A 20,347-nucleotide genomic window follows, 5' to 3' on the forward strand; every position below is an offset into this window, starting at 1 on the left:
CTGATTACCTTCTCAGCTGGTCATATAAGACACCATTTGAATGCTTCAGATTCTTGATTGGTCAGGGCATGAAGGGATATGAACATAGAACATAGAATAGTACAGCACAGTACAGGCCCTTCGGCCCACAATGTTGTGCTGATCCTCAAACCCTGCCTCCCATGTAAGCCCCCACCTTAAATTCCTCCATATACCTGTCTAGTAGTCTCTTAAACTTCACTAGTGTATCTGCCTCCACCACTGACTCAGGCAGTGCATTCCACGCACCAACCACTCTCTGAGTAAAAAAACCTTCCTCTAATATCCCCCTTGAACTTCCCACCCCTTACCTTCAAGCCATGTCCTCTTGTATTGAGCAGTGGTGCACTGGGGAAGAGGCGCTGGCTATCCACTCTATCTATTCCTCTTATTATCTTGTACACCTCTATCATGTCTCCTCTCAACCTTCTTCACTCCAAAGAGTAAAGCCCTAGCTCCCTTAATCTCTGATCATAATGCATACTCTCTAAACCAGGCAACATCCTGGTAAATCTCCTCTGTACCCTTTCCAATGCTTCCACATCCTTCCTATAGTGAGGTGAAGGGGAGAAGGCAGGAGATTGGGTTTGAGAGGAAAAAGATTAGCCATGATGAAATGACAGAGCAGACTCGATGGGCCAAATGTTCTCATTCTGCTCCTCTTTCTTACGGCCTTTATTCTTGATGCCCTCTGTGATCGTCATCAGCATTGCTAATTATTTTTTGTCATATTGCTGTTCCTGGGAGAATGTTTCCAGTTTGATCTTTCTAATGCTTTAAAGGCAGTCGCATTCAACAAGACTTCCTGAGGTTTTGAAAAGCCACATAAAAAGCGCCAATTTTTTAAACAGTTGGAATGCTGAAAAGAATACTTTCTGAGACAGTTTGGAACTATTACAAAACAAATGTTTATCCTTGCATGTATGAGTCAGTCTTGGCTCTCTGGTCTATTTCATGAACTACACAGCTCTGTATTTTATATCAGTTCCATATATTTGATCATCTGTTCTTGGTTGATGGTTTGTAGAGTATTTTGCAGTGCCAGGGTGTCAATGTTCAGAAGAGATACTAAGATGAGATGGCATGTTCTTTCAAGCTGATGTGGAAGATTCAATGGAAAGTGTAGGAGGTCCATGATAAACATAGAAATTGCCTAAAATACTCAGCAGGTCAGTGGGTAAAGAAACAGTTAACCTTTCAGATTGAAGACCCTTCATTAGCACCTGGGAAGGAGACAAAAGCTCTCTGAGCCACATTGAAGGGATGTCTCTGATAGGGTAACAGCTGGGTGACAATGGGGGTAAGCCGTAAACATGGTTTGTTCATTAGTTATGTGCTCTGTCGTATGACTTGGCCGATCATGGTCTTTCCATGGCCAATTGTTCTTGGCAAATTTTTCTAAAGAAGTGGTTTACTGTTGCCTTTGTCTGGGCAGTGACTTTACAAGATACTCTTCAGAGATTGGCTGCCTGGCATCAATGTAGTCAAGTCGCTTTTATTGTCATTTCAACCATAACTGCTGGTACAGTACACAGTAAAAACGAAACAACGTTCCTCCAGGACCATGGTGCTACCTGAAACAACACAAAATTACACTGGACTATCTGAAACAATACAAAACTACACTAGACTACGTGAAACAACACAAAGCTACATTAGACTTCAGGCCTACACGGGGCTACATAAGTGCACAAAACAGTGCAAGACAGTGCAATAATTAAGAAACAAGACCATTGGCACAGTAAAGGACAAATTACAATATAATAAATGATATAAATGTAAATGTAAACAATGTTTTAGCAGGAATTGAAAAAGAAATGAGCAAAAATTGCAAAGAGAGTGGAGTTGTGTTCAGATGAGTGTGTGTGTTAGTGTCAATCTAGTTGCTGGGAATTGAGGAGTCTGATGGCTTGGGGGAAGAAACTGTTACACAGTCTGGTTATAGAAACATAGAAAATAGGTGCAGGAGTAGGCCATTCGGCCCTTCGAGCCTGCACCGCCATTTATTATGATCATGGCTGATCATCCAACTCAGAACCCAGCCTTCCCTCCATACCCCCTGACCCCTGAAGCCACAAGGGCCATATCTAACTTCCTTTTAAACATAGCTAATGAACTGGCCTCAACAGTTTGCTGTGGCAGAGAATTCCACAGATTCACCACTCTCTGTGTGAAGAAGTTTTTCCTAACCTCGGTCCTAAAAGGCTTCCCCTCTATCCTCAAACTGTGACCCCTCGTTCTAGACCTCCCCAACATCGGGAACAATCTTCCTGCATCTAGCCTGTCCAATCCCTTTAGGATCTTATACGTTTCAATCAGATCCCCCCTCAATCTTCTAAATTCCAACGAGTACAAGCCCAGTTCATCCAGTCTTTCTTCATATGAAAGACCTGCCATCCCAGGAATCAATCTGGTGAACCTTCTTTGTACTCCCTCTATGGCAAAGATGTCTTTCCTCAGATTAGGGGACCAAAACTGCACACAATACTCCAGGTGTGGTCTCACCAAGGCCTTGTACAACTGCAGTAGTACCTCCCTGCTCCTGTACTCGAATCCTCTCGCTATAAATGCCAGCATACCGTTCGCCTTTTTCACCGCCTGCTGTACCTGCATGCCCACTTTCAATGACTGGTGTATAATGACACCCAGGTCTCGTTGCACCTCCCCTTTTCCTAATCGGCCACCATTCAGATAATAATCTGTTTTCCTATTTTTGCCACCAAAGTGGATAACTTCACATTTATCCACATTAAATTGCATCTGCCATGAGTTTGCCCACTCACCCAACCTATCCAAGTCACCCTGCATCCTCTTAGCATCCTCCTCACTGCTAACACTGCCACCCAGCTTCGTGTCATCCGCAAACTTGGAGATGCTGCATTTAATTCCCTCATCCAAGTCATTAATATATATTGTAAACAACTGGGGTCCCAGCACTGAGCCTTGCGGTACCCCACTAGTCACCGCCTGCCATTCTGAAAAGGTCCCGTTTATTCCCACTCTTTGCTTCCTGTCTGCTAACCAATTCTCCACCCACACCAATACCTTACCCCCAATACCGTGTGCTTTAAGTTTGCACACTAATCTCCTATGTGGGACCTTGTCAAAAGCCTTTTGAAAATCCAAATATACCACATCCACTGGTTCTCCCCTATCCACTCTACTAGTTACATCCTCAAAAAATTCTATGAGATTCGTCAGACATGATTTTCCTTTCACAAATCCATGCTGACTTTGTCCGATCATTTCACCGCTTTCCAAATGTGCTGTTATCACATCCTTGATAACTGACTCCAGCAGTTTCCCCACCACCGACGTTAGGCTAACCGGCCTATAATTCCCCGGTTTCTCTCTCCCTCCTTTTTTAAAAAGTGGGGTTACATTAGCCACCCTCCAATCCTCAGGAACTAGTCCAGAATCTAACGAGTTTTGAAAAATTATCACTAATGCATCCACTATTTCTTGGGCCACTTCCTTAAGCACTCTGGGATGCAGACCATCTGGCCCTGGGGATTTATCTGCCTTCAATCCCTTCAATTTACCTAACACCACTTCCCTACTAACATGTATTTCGCTCAGTTCCTCCATCTCACTGGACCCTCTGTCCCTTACTATTTCTGGAAGATTATTTATGTCCTCCTTAGTGAAGACAGAACCAAAGTAATTATTCAATTGGTCTGCCATGTCCTTGCTCCCCATAATCAATTCACCTGTTTCTGTTTGCAGGGGACCTACATTTGTCTTTATCAGTCTTTTCCTTTTTACATATCTATAAAAGCTTTTACAGTCCGTTTTTATGTTCTCTGCCAGTTTTCTCTCATAATCTTTTTTCCCCTTCCTAATTAAGCCCTTTGTCCTCCTCTGCTGAACTCTGAATTTCTCCCAGTCCTCAGGTGAGCCACTTTCTCTGGCTAATTTGTATGCTACTTCTTTGAGCCCGAATGCTTCAGTACCTTTTGCCAGATGGCAGGAGGGAGCAGAGTTTGTATGAGGGGTGCGTGGGGTCCTTCACAATGCTGTTAGCTTTGCGGATGCAGCGTGTGGTGCAAATGTCTGTAAGTGGTCACATAGCAAGGACTTGTGATATGCACCAGCTGTTCATGCGACCATCTACCACTTGCTCCCGTGCCTTCACGTGACCCTGATCGGAGGGGCTAAGTAGGTACTGCGCCTCGCCTAAGGGTGACCTGCAGGCTAGCGGAGGGCAGGGCACCTTACACCTGCTTTGGTACACATCTCCACCCTGCCACCCAATGTGGCTGCTTGGCCAATAAGTGAATGGGAGCATTTAAATTGTGAAAAGACAGAACAAAAAGAAGAGCGTAGTGAATAGCTTCCAGAGAAAATGGTAAAGATAAAGATCAAAAGATAAAGATAAGGATTAGCTGTATTTGTCACGTTACACCGAAACAAACAGTGAAATATGTCGTATGCGTCAATGACCGACACAGTTCGAAGGTGTCACCGTGCGTCTGGCACCAACATAGCATGCCCACAGCTTACTATCCCTAACCTGTACACCTTTGGATGATGGGCAAAACCAGAGCACCCAGGGGAACCTTGCGTGGGCATTCTTGACAGGTAGCAGCAGGAATTGAACCCCAATCGTTGTTGCTGCCACTGTACTAAGTGCAACATTTGGGTAGGAACAAGGAAAGGAAGTGTTTGAAGAGCTATGGGCGGATTGCGGGCAACTGGGACTAGCAGGTAGGACGCTTTGGTCGGCATTAACCAGTTGAGTGAGAGGGCCTGTTACTGTGGAATATTATGTTGAAGTTGTATAACAGGTTAGTGAAGTCTATTGCGTGCAATCCTATCTACAGGCAAGATATCAATAAAATTGAAAGCGCAGAGAAAATTTACAAGGATGCTGCCAAGCCTTGAGCACCTGAGTTATAGGGAAAGGTTAAATAGGTTAAGACTTTATTACCTGGAGCATGGGATTTGTAGAAGTAGACAAGATTATGAACGGTATTGGTAGGGTAAACCCAGGCAGGCTTTTTCCACTGAGGTTGGGTGAGACTAGAACTAGAGGTCATGGGTTGAGTGTGAAAGGTGAAATGTTAAAGGGGAGCAAAACAGGGAACTTCCTCACTCAGGATGGTGAGAGAGTGGAACGAGCTGCTCACGGAAGAGGTAGATGTGGGTTTGATTTCAACATTTAAGAGGAAGTTGGATAAGTAGTATGGACTAGATGGGCTGAAGGGCTTGTTTCTGAGCTGTAGTGTTCTAGAGGATGAGAATTGACTTGATAAAGGTGTAACAATGATAAGAAGCTTAGACAGAGTTTGATAGTATGAGACTTTTTCCAGGGTAGAAATGGCTAATATGAGGGGGCATAATTCCAAGGTAATTGGAGGGAAGTATAGAGAAGATATCACCGCTAAGTTGTTTACATAAAGAATGATGCTTTGTGGAGTGCCCTGCCAGGAGTGGAGGTACAAGTAGATATGTTAGGGGCATTTAAGAAACTCTTAGATATGCATGTGGACCATAGGAAAATAGAGGTTTTATAGGAGGGAAGGGTTAAATTGATCTTAGAGTAGGTTAAATGTTAGACTCAACAGCATGGGCTGAAGAGCCTCTACTGTCCTATATTCTATGACTCCATAGCCAAAAGAATGTAGGATTTGTAAAATGCAGTACAGGAATGCATGCCCAGTAGGTCGGGTGGGCACATCCTCCAACGTTTGAGGGGAGCTAGCAGTAAAAGGTGGATAAAAATGCAAATAAACTGAGATAATATTCCAGATTGGTGATTGAAGGAAACACAACATCAAGTTCCATGAAATTGTGGAATTTGGGATTAATCCAGAAGATTACAATGTTTGCTGATGGAGGATGAGATGCTTGTGTTGGGCCTCATTTCTAGAAGTCACAGATTGATAAATCAGAGTAGGAGTGGGGAAGTACGAGAGATCTCCTGGTTTCCCCAGCAAATCTGCAAAATCATGAAAAGTATTTTGGAGATTTTTTTCCCCCCTGTCGCTGCTTATGGAAAATATTGTGCTCGCTGAAGGTTACAGGGGTTGTGTGGTCAGCATTTGATTCTGGAACAGGAACACAAAAACCATAGAGACTGTGCGTAGTTAAGAGTGTAAACGAGGTGCTTGCTTTAACTGTGCATCTCATTACAATTGGCTAATGTTCAAATGTCATTCACATAAACAGTAATATGTCAACAAGAGTAGGTGCTATGGAGGCAGTGACTCTTGTAAAGTGCTGAAAAGAATTACGAGGTGATCTTATTTTATTAATTAATACTGAACAGTGGCTGGACAGTTGAATTGCTCCCATGGAATATGACTTGGTGCTAGTCTGGACTGAATATCAAAGAACGATTCAGTTAGTCCATCCCCACACTTTATCTCCCAGGTATGTGCAGAGACTCTCTTTCTAGTACTTGTCTAATTTCCTTCCAGGCCATTTTAGACCGTTTCTACCAGTATAATCAGACAGTGGATTTAAAATCATTACTTTAGATTTTTTTTTGGGTGGGAGAGATCTACCTCATCTCACCATTAATGCTTCCACCAATCTCCTTAAGCCAGTGGTCTTGGATATCAATTGTTTATGATTCAATAAATCTACTGCTTAGCATTTTCTGCTGAAAATATACCCGCAATCTCGTGATTTGTTTCTTTTTTGCGGTGGTGAGGGGGTTCTTGTTTTTCTTTGAACAGGATCTTTGTTTTGTGGCTGTCTGGAGAAGTCAAATCTCAGAGTTGTATACTGCATACATACCTTGAATATAAATGTACTTTGAATTTTAACTGTGATTCCATCAGTTATGTAAGCACCCAGTCAACATCAGGTGTACGCCCATAAAGCTTTCACATCAACTTTAGGGGTCTTTAAATTTGGCCATTGTAATGCATCTGGGTTGATCTTTTATTCTTTGTAGGTTTAACATTGTTCCTGCGCTGTCCCCAAAACCATCTCCACAAAACTAACAAGTGCGAGCCATTACATCAACATTCATCGCAGCTTGAGCGATCTTGACTGGATATTGTTAAAGACCAAATTGGATTGTATTACAGAGTTCTGAATATGACATTAAAAATTAAGATCTAAACTAAAATTAGGAACATTGTCTTTAAAAGAGGAAAATATTCTGAAGTCTTTAAATACATCCTTGAAGAACGCCACAAAAAATCTTCAGTAAACTCCTGGGTTTCAGCTTGTGTATAAAAATACATCTGTGGTTCAATGATGAATAGTAACTGTAACGTGCCTTCTCGTATTGAGCATAAACACTGTTTAAAACCAGATTCGGTGGAAAAGGAGCTTCCTGTTTTGAGGATTTAATTGCCTTTTAGGAAACTTTGTAAAACACACTGGTGTTGGCTTTCACAAACAAGAGAGCATCTGCTGATGCTGGAAATCCAAGCAGCACACGCAAAATATGCTGGAGGAACTCAGCAGGCCAGGCAGCATCTATGGGGAAAAAAATACAGTTGATGTTTGGGCTGAGACCCCTCGGCAGGACTGGAGAAAAAAAGATTGAAAAGGTGGGGGAGGGGAGAGAGAATCGCAAGGGGATAAGTGAAACCAGAAGGAGGAGGGATGAAATAAAGAGCTGGGAAGTTGCTTGGTGAAAGGGGTACAGGGCTGAAGAAGGGGGAGTCCGTGAGGAGAGAACAGAAGGCCGTGGAAGAACGGGGGGCAAGAGCACCAAAAGGAAGCTATGGGTAGGCGAGGAGATGAGGTGTGAGAGGGAAAAGAGGATGGGGAATGGTGAAGGAGACCCATTCTTCAGAGCAGATTCAAAACCCAGGGTTCACTGTCATTGTTGCGGGTTCCAATGATGTTGGACATCTCCAGAGTGCCTCCACTATGAAACGGAACAGAACACAGAAGTACATAACCAGGGTGTACTTCAACCCATTCAAAGGCTAAAATGATAGAAACTATCTCCGATGTGAATTCTGATAATTTGTTTGATAATCTTTTCTTAATTAACAGCTGAAAATTTAGAACAGAAAACACTAGTTACTGGATCTTTTGAATCATCTTTGTAGATAAACTGAACCTCTTGACCATGCCTGCATGCTTTTATGCAATGAGTTGCTGTCACATGATTGGCAGATTAGATATTTGCGAGTGATCATCTTAGTCGCTCTTCATTTGATCGCAAGACCTTGTTGGACATTGTTAAAGTAGAATGCTGCAAGCCTGATTCATTGGTTTATTGCTGGGTGGTGGAGGAGTTACATGGCCTTGGTCGTAGCGAGGACTAGTCTTAGGCCGAGGTGTTGCCTACTTGCAGCTGCCAGGACAGCAGCGTGGAGTTAGTGCGCTCCACCAGAGCGCTGGAAGTAGTGTGACGTGGTGTACATTCTGGGGTCGGTGCTGTCCTCGAGTTTTCACTTGCAGACGACAAGGTGTACTGTGGTCAACTGCAGACTGCTGTAGCAGTCATGAACTCAGGGAGCTGGACTATAACTGTATTTTACTGTCTTATATGCATTATGTGTACCTTGTGCTGAGTATGACCATTGGTACTGTGTTTTGCACCTTGGCCACAGAGTAATGCTGTTTTGTTTGGCTGTATTCATGTGTATTCATGTATGGTTGAATGATGATTAATCTTGAACTTGAGCAAGCAGGTGTACAAGTTAACCTAATCAAGAAGCCATTGAGCATATGTATATTAAGAATGGGGTCCTAATAGTGCCTGATGGGAGACTTCAGTGTACATTTCACCTCAGTCCACTCACTTTTCTGTTTGTTCCCTGTTACATATCCTAATTTAGCGAAGCTGCTCCGGCCTTACATTATTGCTTCCTGTTATTCAATAATTCCGTTTAGTTGCACAAAAATTGCTTTTAGCAATCCGTACTGGCTTTCTCTAATCAAACAACGTGTTCAAATTGCTGATAATTGTTTCTTGAACTTTCCCACTGAGGTTAAATGACTGGTTTGTAACTACTGTGTTTATTCCTGACACACACTTTTGAAGGAGGCAGCAGCATTTGCAGTTTTCCCATCCTCTGGCATCACTATTAAATCTGTGACAAATGACCTATGACCTCTGTAGGTTGTCTCCCTTCCTGGAACAACCGATGCAGCATCTCTTCTAGATCAGGTGATCTTGGGGTCTTTAATTCTCAGTCCATCCGGAATCTTAGACACATCTTTCCTCACAGCATCTTTGATGAAGACTAAAGTTAAGTACTCTGACTCCTTGAATGGGTTTCATTTTTGGCCTTTCCTTTTACAACCTTTGGATGCCCTCAAGACATTTCTGAATTCCATTTTATGTTGACTGTCAATCTTCTATCATATTTTTTATTATCCGTATTTTCCATCTGAACTTTCTGTGATCAGCTAGATTCTCCTTTACATAAACAACTTGCCATCTGCTATATGCCCTTTTCCATTCAATGCTTTTTGATCATCCGGAGAGCACTGGATTAAATGTCCCATTGCACTTCTTCTCTACAGTGTGTTTGGATGCCAGCAGAAGCATATCCATCTTAAAGGTCTCCTGTGGTTTAATCACAGTTTTGCCTGCTAAAGTTTGATCCCAGTTTAACTGGGCAAGTTGTGTTCATCCCTCTGAAATTTGCCCATCTCTAATTGTCTATCTTGGAGTGGTCTAAATCCTTTTACAGAGCTATTCTGAATCTTATGATCACTGTTTTCTAGGTGTTCCCCTGTTCCATTTGAACTGGCTGTTTCCCTTTAATCAGGTCAATGAGGCTGAATTCTTTGTTGGGCCAAAACTCTACTGATCAAGAAACATTAAACATAGTCATAGTCATACTTTATTGATCCTGGGGGAAATTGGTTTTCGTTACAGTGGCACCATAAATAATTAAATAATAATAAAACCATAAACAGTTAAATAGTAATATGTAAATTATGCCAGGAAATAAGTCCAGGACCAGCCTATTGGGTCAAGGTGTCTGAGCCTCCAAGGGAGGAGTTGTAAAGTTTGATGGCCACAGACAGGAATGACTTCCTATGACGCTCTGTGTTGCATCTCGGTGGAATGAGTCTCTGGCTGAATGTACTCCTGTGCCCAACCAGTACATTATGTAGTGGATGGGAGACATTGTCCAAGATGGCATGCAACTTGGACAGCATCCTCTTTTCAGACACCACTGTCAGAGAGTCCAGTTCCATCCCCACCATATCACTGGCCTTACGAATGAGTTTGTTGATTCTGTTGGTGTCTGCTACCTTCAGCCTGCTGCCCCAGCACACAACAGCAAACATGATCGCACCGGCCACCACAGACTTGTAGAACATCCTCAGCATCGTCCGGCAGATGTAAGGACCTCAGTCTCCTCAGGAAATAGAGACGGCTCTGACCCTTCTTGTAGACAGCCTCAGTGTTCTTTGACCAATCCAGTTTATTGTCAATTCGTATCCCCAGGTATTTGTAATCCTCCATCATGTCCACATTGACCCCCTAGATGGAAACAGGGGTCACCGGTACCTTAGCTATCCTCAGATCTACCACCAGCTCCTTAGTCTTTTTCATATTAAGCTGCAGATAATTCTGCTCACACCATGTGACAAAGTTTCCTACCGTAGCCCTGTACTCAGTCTCATCTCCCTTGTTGATGCATCCAACTATAGCAGAGTCATCAGAACACTTCTGAAGATGACAAGATACAGCACAGGAACAGGCCATTCAGCCCACAATGTTGTGCTGAACCAGCTAAAAAGCAAATCAAAAACACATAACACTAATCCCTCCTACCTACACCGTGTCCATATCCCTCTATCTTCCTTATATCCATGTGTCTATCCAAATGTCTCTTAAAAGCCTCCAATGTATTTGACTCTATCATATACTGGGCATTACATTCCAGGCATCCATGACTCGGAGTAAAAAAAAAACTTGCCCCTCACATCCCCCTTAAACCAACCCCCTCTGATCTTCAATGGATGCCCTCTGGTTGTAGACATTTCACAGAACATAGAAATCTACAGCACATTACAAGCCCTTCAGCCCACAATGTTGTGCCGACCATGTATGTAATCTACTCTGGAAATTGCCTAGAATTACAGTTTGTACCTTACCGCATAGCCCTCTATTTTTCTAAGCTCCATGTACCTATCTAAGAGTCTCTTAAAAGAACCTATAGTGCCTGTCTCCAACACCATCGCCGGCAGTGCATTCCATGCACCCACCACTTCTTCTGGAAAAACTTACCCCTGACATCCCGTCTGTACCTGCTTCCAAGCACCTTAAAACTATGCCCCCTTGTGTTAGCCATTTCAGCCCTAGGAAAAAACCTCTGGCTATCCACATGATCAATGCCTCTCATCATCTTATACATGACCCTGGGAAGCAGATACTCTGTCCACTCTATCTATGCCTATCATAATCTTGTAAACCTCAATCCAATCTTCCTTCAGTACTCCAAAGAAAACAGCCCATGATAGCTCATGCCCTCTAAACCAGGCAGCATCCTGGTAAAACTCTTCTGCACCCTCTCCAAAGCCTCAACATCCTTCTATAGTGGGACGATCATAACTGTTTGCAATACTCCAGATGTGGCCTAACCAGAGTTTTATAAATTTGCAACATAACCTCCTGACTTGAACTCAATGCCTTGACTAATAAACACATGCATTCTATAAGCCTTCGTAACCACCTTATCCATCTGTGTAGGCACTTCCAGGAAGCTACGAACTTAGATCCCAAGATCTCTCTGTTCAGCAATACTGTTAAGGATCTTGCCCTTTACAGTGTACTGTCTCCCTGCATTTGCCCTACCAATGTGCAACATCTCACATTTATCTGAGTTAAACCCCATCTGCCATTCCTCAGCCCATATCTGCTACTTGTCTATATCATGTTGTGTTTTTTGCCAGTCTTCTACACTATCCACAACTCCACCAATCCTAGTATCATCCACAAATTTACTAACCTACCCATCTACATTTTAACATAGAACATAGAATAGTACAGCACAGTACAGGCCCTTCGGTTGTGCCGACCCTCAAACCCTGCCTCCCATATAAGCCCCCACCTTAAAGTCCTCCATATACCTGTCTAGTAGTCTCTTAAACTTCACTAGTGTATCTGCCTCCACCACTGACTCAGGCAGTGTATTCCACGCACCAACCACTCTCTGAGTAAAAAACCTTCCTCTAATATCCCCCTTGAACTTCCCACCCCCTACCTTAAAGCCATGTACCCTTGTATTGAGCGGTGGTACCCTAGGGAAGAGGCGCTGGCTATCCACTCTATCTATTCCATCTAGAACAAGGGAACAACATTCGCCTCCCTCCAATCCTCCAGTACCATTCCTGTAGACAACGAGGACATAAAGATCCTATCCAGAGGCTCAGCAATCTCTTCCCTCGCCTCGTGGAGCAGCCTGGGGAATATTCCGTCAGGCCCCAGAGACTTATCTGTCCTAATGTGTTTTAATAACTCCAACACCTCCTCTGCCTTAATATCAACATGCTCCAGAACATCAGCCTCACTCATAATGTCCTCACCGTCATCAAGTTCCCTCTCATTAGTGAATACCGAAGAGAAGTATTCATTGAGGACCTCGCTCACTTCCACAACCTCCAGGCACATTTTCCCACCTTTATCTCTAATCAGTCCTACCTTCACTCCTGTCGTCCTTTTGTTCTTCACATAATTGAAGAATGCCTTGGGGTTTTCCTTTACCTTATTCGCATGGCCCCTTCTTGCTCTTCTCAGCCCCTTTTTAAGCTCCTTTCTTGCTACCCTATATTCCTCAATAAACCCATCTGATCCTTGCTTTCTGAACCTCATGTATGTTGCCTTCTTCCACCTGACTAGATTTTCCACCTCACTTGTCACCCATGGTTCCTTCACCCTACTATTCTTTATCTTCCTCACCAGGACAAATTTATCCCTAACATCCTGCAAGCGATCTCTAAACATCGACCACATGTCCATAGTACATTTCCCTACAAAAACATCATCCCAATTCACACCCGCAAGTTCTAGCCTTATAGCCTCATAATTTGCCCTTCCCCAATTAAAAATTTTCCTGTTCTCTCTGATTCTATCCTTTTCCATGATAATGCTGAAGGCCAGGGAGTGGTGGTCACTGTCCCCCAGATGCTCACCCACTGAGAGATCTGTGGCCTGACCCGGTTCATTACCTAGTACTAGATCTAGTATGGCATTCCCCCTAGTCGGCCTGTCCACATACTGTGACAGGAATCCGTCCTGGACACACTTAACAAACACTGCCCCATCTAAACCCTTGGAACTAATCAGGTGCCAATCAATATTAGGGAAGTTAAAGTCACCCATGATAACAACCCTGTTATTTTTGCACCTTTCCAAAATTTGCCTTCCAATCTGCTCCTCGGTATCTCTGCTGCTACCAGGTGGCCTATAGAATACTCCCAATAGAGTAACTGCTCCCTTCCTGTTCCTGACTTCCACCCATACTGACTCAAAAGAGGATCCTGCTACATTACCCACCCTTTCTGTAGCTGTAATAATATCCCTGACCATTCATGCCACCCCTCCTCCCCCTTTTTCCCCCTCTCTATCCCTTTTAAAGCACTGAAATCCAGGAGCCAGCCAAGTCTCTGTAATGGCCACTACATCATAATTCCATGTATGTATCCAAGCTGTCAGTTCCTGATGCTTCTTGCATTGAAGTACATGCACTTTAGCCCTTCTGCCTTTCTACCTCTACACCCTTTATTCTGCTTCTCTTTCCTCAAAGCCTCTCTGTATGTTAGATCTGGCTTTACTCCATGCACTTCTTTCACTGCTCTATTGCTTCAGATCCCATCCCCCTTGCAAATTAGTTTAAACCCTCCCGAACCATGCTAGCAAACCTACCTGCAAGGATATTGCTCCCCCTTGAGGTCAGGTGCAACCCATCCAATCGGTTCAGGTCTCCCCTTCCCCAGAAGAGATCCCAATGATCCAAAAATCTAAAACCCTGCTTCCTGCACCAACTGTTCTGGTTCATGGTTCCGCCTCCTTCTACTACTAGAGAAAGCAGGATCTCCCAGTGGCCACACATTTTAATTCCACATCCCATTCCCATTGTGACATGTCTATCCATGGCCTCCTCTACTGTAAAGATGAAGCCACACTCAGATTGGAGGAACAACACCTTATATTCCGTCTGGGTAGCCTCCAACCTGATGGCATGAACATTGACTTCTCTAACTTCCGCTAATGCCCCACCTCCCCCTCGTACCCCATCCGTTATTTATTTTAATACACACATTCCTTCTCTCCTTTTTCTCCCTCTGTCCCTCTGACTATACCCCTTGCCCATCCTCTGGTTCCCCCCCACCTTGTCTTTCTCCCCGGACCTCCTATCCCCTTTGCCAATCACCTGTCCAGCTCTTGGCTCCATCCCTCCCCCTCCTGTCTTCTCCTATCATTTTGGATCTCCCCCTCCCCCTCCCACTTTCAAATCTCTTACTAACTCTTCCTTGTCCTGACGAAGGGTCTCAGCCTGAAACGTCGACTGCACCTCTTCCTAGAGATGTTGCTTGGCCTGCTGCGTTCACCAGCAACTTTGATGTGTGTTGCTTGAATTTCCAGCATCTGCAGAAGTCCTGTTGTTTCCTTCTACTACCCATTGTGTTTTCCCCTATTCCTTCTTCACCTTTCCTGTCTATCACCTCCCTGCTTCCCCTCCCCCACCCCTTTATCATTCCCCTTACTGGTTTTTCACCTGGAACCTACCAGCCTTTTCCTTCCCACCCTCCCCCCACCTTCTTCATAGGGCCTCTGCCCCTTTCCTCTACAGTCCTGACGAAGGGTTCCGGCCCGAAACGTCAACTCATCGTTTCCATGGATGCTGCCCGACCTGCTGAGTTTCTCCAGCGTTTTGTGAATGCTGATTATTCCTGGCTTTTGCCCTTTTCTGTTCTTTGCTGCATACCTGCTCCTCAATATATTTCCTGCGAGTTGTGGCCTGTGGCCTAGGCCCAAGTAGTGTAAATGCATCCTCCAGGTTTCTTGACTGTCAACTGTTAAGATTCTATCCTTACTCATTTCAGAACCGCCTCTTTTTTCAACACTGTGGTGTTCTTCTGGATCGGTACTGATGTTCCTATTTGTTTTTTTTCCATTCTCTATGTCAATTCTTTGCCTGTACTGATGTGTCAAAGATCAGTGTCTAAGACCAATTTTAGGTTCTTTAAACATATGGGATCTTTGGTATGGGGCTGTTTCTGCCAGCTGTTTTTTGAAAATTTTATCTGCTTCATTCCTACTCTACGCGCTTATACTTTAATTCATTTTTGAATATTAAGGAATCAAAGTTTTCTTTCAACGTTCTCATTCCACAGCTGTCTGAAGATCACCACTATCTTGGGAGTAGATAAATTACAGAGGCATGCACTTCCACCTATTAAGCAAATACAGGAGAATTCCTTATCCTGTGTGGATTTAGATTAAGATAATACTGGCCCAATTCACTGTTTCACCAGGTAATACTGTTCTATGAATTGTACTGAGCAAAACAGATATAGATACTGGAGATTGTGTTAAAACAAAAGATCCTCTGGAAAATCCCGGCAGTTATGCACAACGTTTCTCATCCTCTGCATGCCAGCTTGGTTGAACAGCGGAGCACTGTGAGTAATAGACTAAGACATCTGCACTGTTCCAAAGAGCGCTCTGTGAGGTCGTTCTTACCCTCGGCCATTAAGCTGTATAATGAGACAAGCTATAGCCGAGGAAATGATGTCCCTCTCCTGTTAGACTGTTGTTAACCTCTATTAACTGCACCCTGCCATCAAGGACGCCCAGTGGCATACTACCATCACTTCTTATGTGGATGGTGTGAATGTGCACCCATTACTGTATAATCTTACAGTAATTCTTGCACTACCATTTACCAGTGTGAACTTGGAAATCTTCTAAATCTTGTAACTTATCACTTGTAAATCTTGCACATCTTATTTTTAAGGTAACTTATCTTATATCAGTGCAATGTGACAATGTAATTTCCTTTGGGATCAATCAAGTATCTATCTGTCTATAGGGTTGTGAGGTAAATTTATGTTAAACTATGTTCTAAATTTAATGACTTTTTGTTTCAGCTAAGTCCTGGACGTGTCATCAGACTCGATGTGGAGAGAAGCGCTTAAGGGACAGTTACTGTTCGTGCTCTGATGACTGCATCCAGAAAAAGGATTGTTGCACTGACTACCATAGTGTTTGTAAAGGTAATGTTCATGACTGGAAAAAGAGTCGAAAGACAATCCTCACCTTATTGTGAAATATTGGTGCGTCCTAGCATCGAGGACGCCTTCAAAAGGGATGATTCAAGTAGGCAGCATTCATTATTAAGGACCCCCATCACACAGGGCATGCCCTTTTCTCCTTGCTACTATCAAGGACAAGGTACAGGAGGCTGAAGACACTCAACAATTCAGGAACAGCTTCTTCCCCTCTACCATCAGATTTCTGAATGGACAATGTACCCATGAACACTACCTCACTTTTTTTTAAGCTCTGTTTTTGCATTACTTTTTTTTTTGTGATTCATGGTTTGTAAATTAGCCATTTATTGCTGCAGAACAACAAAATTCACAGCATAAACTGATGAGATTAAACCTGATTCTGATTCTGGAATCAGTGGAGAAATGAGACTAATCTGAAGTAATAGACTGCTGGAGGAATTCTTGAGGTCAGGCAGGATCTGCTGAGGCAGGAGAAGATGGTTGACGTTTTGGGTCGTGATCCTGCATTAGGATTTGAAAATGGAGTCACGAATCTGTAAGAGGGATGTCTGTTGGTGTAATTGGAACAAAGATGAATAGTGTTTGCATTGAATCACCCTAAATAAAAAGAATGTTCCTGCTAATCTGAAACTAAAGTTACTTGTGTCTTGTTTGATTGATTGGAAACAATGGTTGAAATGCTTAGCTTGGAGGCCAGCAGGAACATAAGAAATAGGAGCAGGAGTAGGCCATCTGGCCCATCAAACCTGCTGGCTATTCAATTAGATCGTGGCTGATCTGGCCGTGGACTCATCTCCACCCACCTGCCTTTTCCCATAACCCTTATTTCCACTACTATACAAAACTCCATCCAACCTTGTCTTAAATATATTTACTGAGGTAGCCTCCACTGCTTCATTGGGCAGAGAATTCCACAGATTCACCATTCTCTAGGAAAAACAGTTACTCCTCATTTCCGTCCTAAATCTAATCTCCTGATTCTTGCGGCTATGAACATTGTCAGGAACATTGGAAGCACTGGAGTTAGTGACTCTGATCAATTATTTTATTACATCTGATTTGATGAAAGGTTATTCTGAGTGTTGGCGTGTGGACAAGTGGTTAAGGCATCAGTCTAGTGATCTGAAGGTCGCTAGTTCGAGTCTCATCTGAGGTAGTGTGTTGTGTCCTTGAGCAAGACACTTAACCATGCATTGCTCTGTGATGACACTGGTTCCAAGCTGTATCGGCCCTAGTGCCCTTCCCTTGGACAACGTTGGTGGCGTGGAGAGGGGAGGTCTTCCATACAACCTTGCCCAGGCCTGCACCCTGGAAACCTTCCAAGGCGCAAATCCATGGTCTCACAAGACTAACAGATGCCTATTAACCTGAAATGTTTACACATTTTCTTTCTCCATGGACACTGCCTCACCTGCTGACTATTTCCAGCATTTCCTATCTTTTACTTCAGCATCGGAAATATTTTGCTGTGGCATTGAGCAAGATTTAATATTGTAAAAGTTCAATGTTTTTATTTTGGTAATGTAACAAACCTGATTAAGCAAAATAGATTTATATTTAAAAGTAATTATTAAAAATATTTGTAGCAGAAACCATCAAATATCAACAAGTGTTTTTCTTTTAGTAACAATCTTATTTTTCATCAGGTGAGAAAAGATGGGTTCAGGAAGATTGTGAAGATGTTGCCACACCCCAGTGTCCAGCAGGGTAAGACTTTCCTGATTCATTCAGTGTAGGTCAGTTCATGGGAGTTCACCATAGACCACTTAGTTCTAAAGTTTGAGTTTGACTAGAACTGAGAGAAGAGGTTATTCTCATTAGCTACAAGCATCAGAACTGAACTAAATAAAACTATTGGGGAACAAAGCTCCACTGGTAATAAAAATTCATTTTGTGGTCCATTGTAAAATGATTGCGACACTGTCGATCTTGGTGTGCATCCTACCTGTTGATTTTTTTTTGATATACTGTAGGTTTACTCAGCCTCCTGTCATCTTGTTTTCAATGGATGGGTTTCGAGCAGACTATCTTCAGAAGTGGAAGAGTCATGTGCCTGTTTTGAACAAACTTCGTGAGTATCACCAAAAGGGAAAGGAAACAAGTGTATTCCATTCTCATCTGTCTTTAAGTTTAAATTTCAAAGGTCTTTTGATGTGATGCACACCTTTCCCCTACCAGGTTTAGTTTAAACTGTTGCTGAAAATCTCTTGGCTCATGCAAGATATCTAATTAGTACTCTGTTCATTAGTTCACAAATAATCCACATTGACCATGAGTGAGTCTTTTCCTCTCAAGCTTTTGCAACTTAAGTTGATTACAATATTGCTTTTTGATGGAGCATTGAGAATAAGGATTAAAGTTTGTTTTTTTTTGCAAAATTCATGTTACTGATTGCAATGGCTCAGATTTTCTTCAGGCCAAGAAAATAGGCAGCTGAGGCATGAAGTTATCTTCAAGCCCCAGTATGTGTATTTATTTTATAGAGGAAAGTCAACATGGAAGATAATACTGAAAATCAACAAAAAGCTGCAAAAACTAGAAATCTGAACTAAAACCTTAAAAGTGCTGGAAACAGTCAGCAGGCTAGACAGCACCTATGGAAGGAGAAATGGACTTCAGATTTCAGGCTGAAGAAGATCTGAATTGCTAACTCTGATTCACTTGTCCACAGAAGTTGTCTAGTCTGCTGCCTGTTTCCTGTTTCCAGCACTTTCTGGTTTTATGAGGAGATATTAGTAGCTTTGGGAATAGTAGTGGGTTTATAAAATGAGCTCTTTTCTCCAGATGTACGTGATGTAAAATATTCTCAAAATTTACTTAACATTTCTGGTTCATGTTTTGCACTGAATTGAATTCCCTTTGACTTCCTGTGGCCGTGAGCCTCAGACATTTGCATTTTACCTGCATGATGTGTTTCTTTCCACACCACTGGTAAAGGCTAGGTTAGTACCTCCCCTCCCTTCCCTCCGAGAAGAAGACTGTGAAGAATCAAAGCCCATTGGAGTAACTTGAATTGATAAATCTAGGCTTTAACTTTCAAACACAAACAAGAGAAAATCTCTCAATGCTGGAAATCCAAGCAACACACAGGCCAGGTAGCATCGATGGAAAAGGATACAGTAGACATTTCAGGCTGAGACCTCCACCACAAACAGTATATTCCACCACTTGGAGCCAGTTTCCCACTGACCTCACTTCTAACCACATTGCTGTGTAAGCCTCGTAACATGATTCCACTTTTCCATTAGCTGCTCTGATCAGATGCATAGAAAATTGTCCTTGGAAAAGATACCAATCTCTTTCTTAAGTCCAGGTTATTGCTGCCAATTCACTGACTTGCATTAGAGTGAAGTAATCTGACAATAAAAAATATGCTTAATCTACCTATTGTGGTTCTTGGCAGGAACTTGTGGTGTGCGAACTCCATACCTGATACCAGCATATCCAACCAAAACCTTTCCAAACCACTATTCAATTGTCACAGTGAGTAACCCAACATATAATTTGCTGTGTGTGTTTCATTGTGATTCTGGAGTAATATAAAAGAAAGTCATTTGGAGATTGTGAAAATCTTTGCACTGTATGAAGTCTTCATCGCAAGGTATTCCTGATTTGGTTTAGAGATCATATTTAATTTGGAGACAATCCCTGTGTGATGTAAACAATTTAATGACATTTCTTTCTTTAGAATTTTGGCTCATTGGTTACTCACAGTTTCTTAGAGCATTTAAAAAAATAATTTTTTGGCATGCTTCACATCGTCAAAACATCTTAAAATGAGTTCATTGTATGTGAAGACTTTGAAAACTTATGTTATCTTCTTAAAAATATAAGTCTTCCTCAGATCCATCCTTCTCTCCCTTTTTATATCTTTTCATTAGTTTTTGAAAACTTAAGCTTTATGGGTCTAATTTACTTCAGGAGCATTTGTTGCCTGTTGTTCAGTAACTAGCAGTTTCTGTTAAGTATTGTAATGATATTGCACTATCGAAGGAGGAATTTATATTTGCAAAGCAGAACATGGAATCGAAGCGAATATTGAATCTTTAAGCTCCTGCTGTGGACTACATGTTTCAGTGCTGTAATAAAGTAGGCATACTAAATGCCTGTCCAGTCCAACAGCACCATAGTCTTTTCACACACCATGTAC

The 20,347-nt window shown here is 42.6% G+C and overlaps 1 protein-coding gene across 1 annotated transcript in view; it reads left to right on the top strand.

The window, feature by feature from the left end:
• LOC134338738 (ectonucleotide pyrophosphatase/phosphodiesterase family member 3-like) overlaps positions 1-20,347 on the top strand; it is a 143,658-nt gene that overhangs the window by 22,706 nt on the left and 100,605 nt on the right. The window contains exons 3-6 of the mRNA XM_063034783.1: positions 16,054-16,179; positions 17,844-17,904; positions 18,171-18,268; positions 19,601-19,680. Of these exons, the coding sequence (XP_062890853.1) occupies positions 16,054-16,179; positions 17,844-17,904; positions 18,171-18,268; positions 19,601-19,680 (365 nt within the window). The remainder of the gene's footprint in view (positions 1-16,053; positions 16,180-17,843; positions 17,905-18,170; positions 18,269-19,600; positions 19,681-20,347) is intronic.

This window comes from Mobula hypostoma, chromosome 2 (genome assembly GCF_963921235.1).
Source record: "Mobula hypostoma chromosome 2, sMobHyp1.1, whole genome shotgun sequence".
Taxonomy (NCBI): Eukaryota; Metazoa; Chordata; class Chondrichthyes; order Myliobatiformes; family Myliobatidae; genus Mobula; species Mobula hypostoma.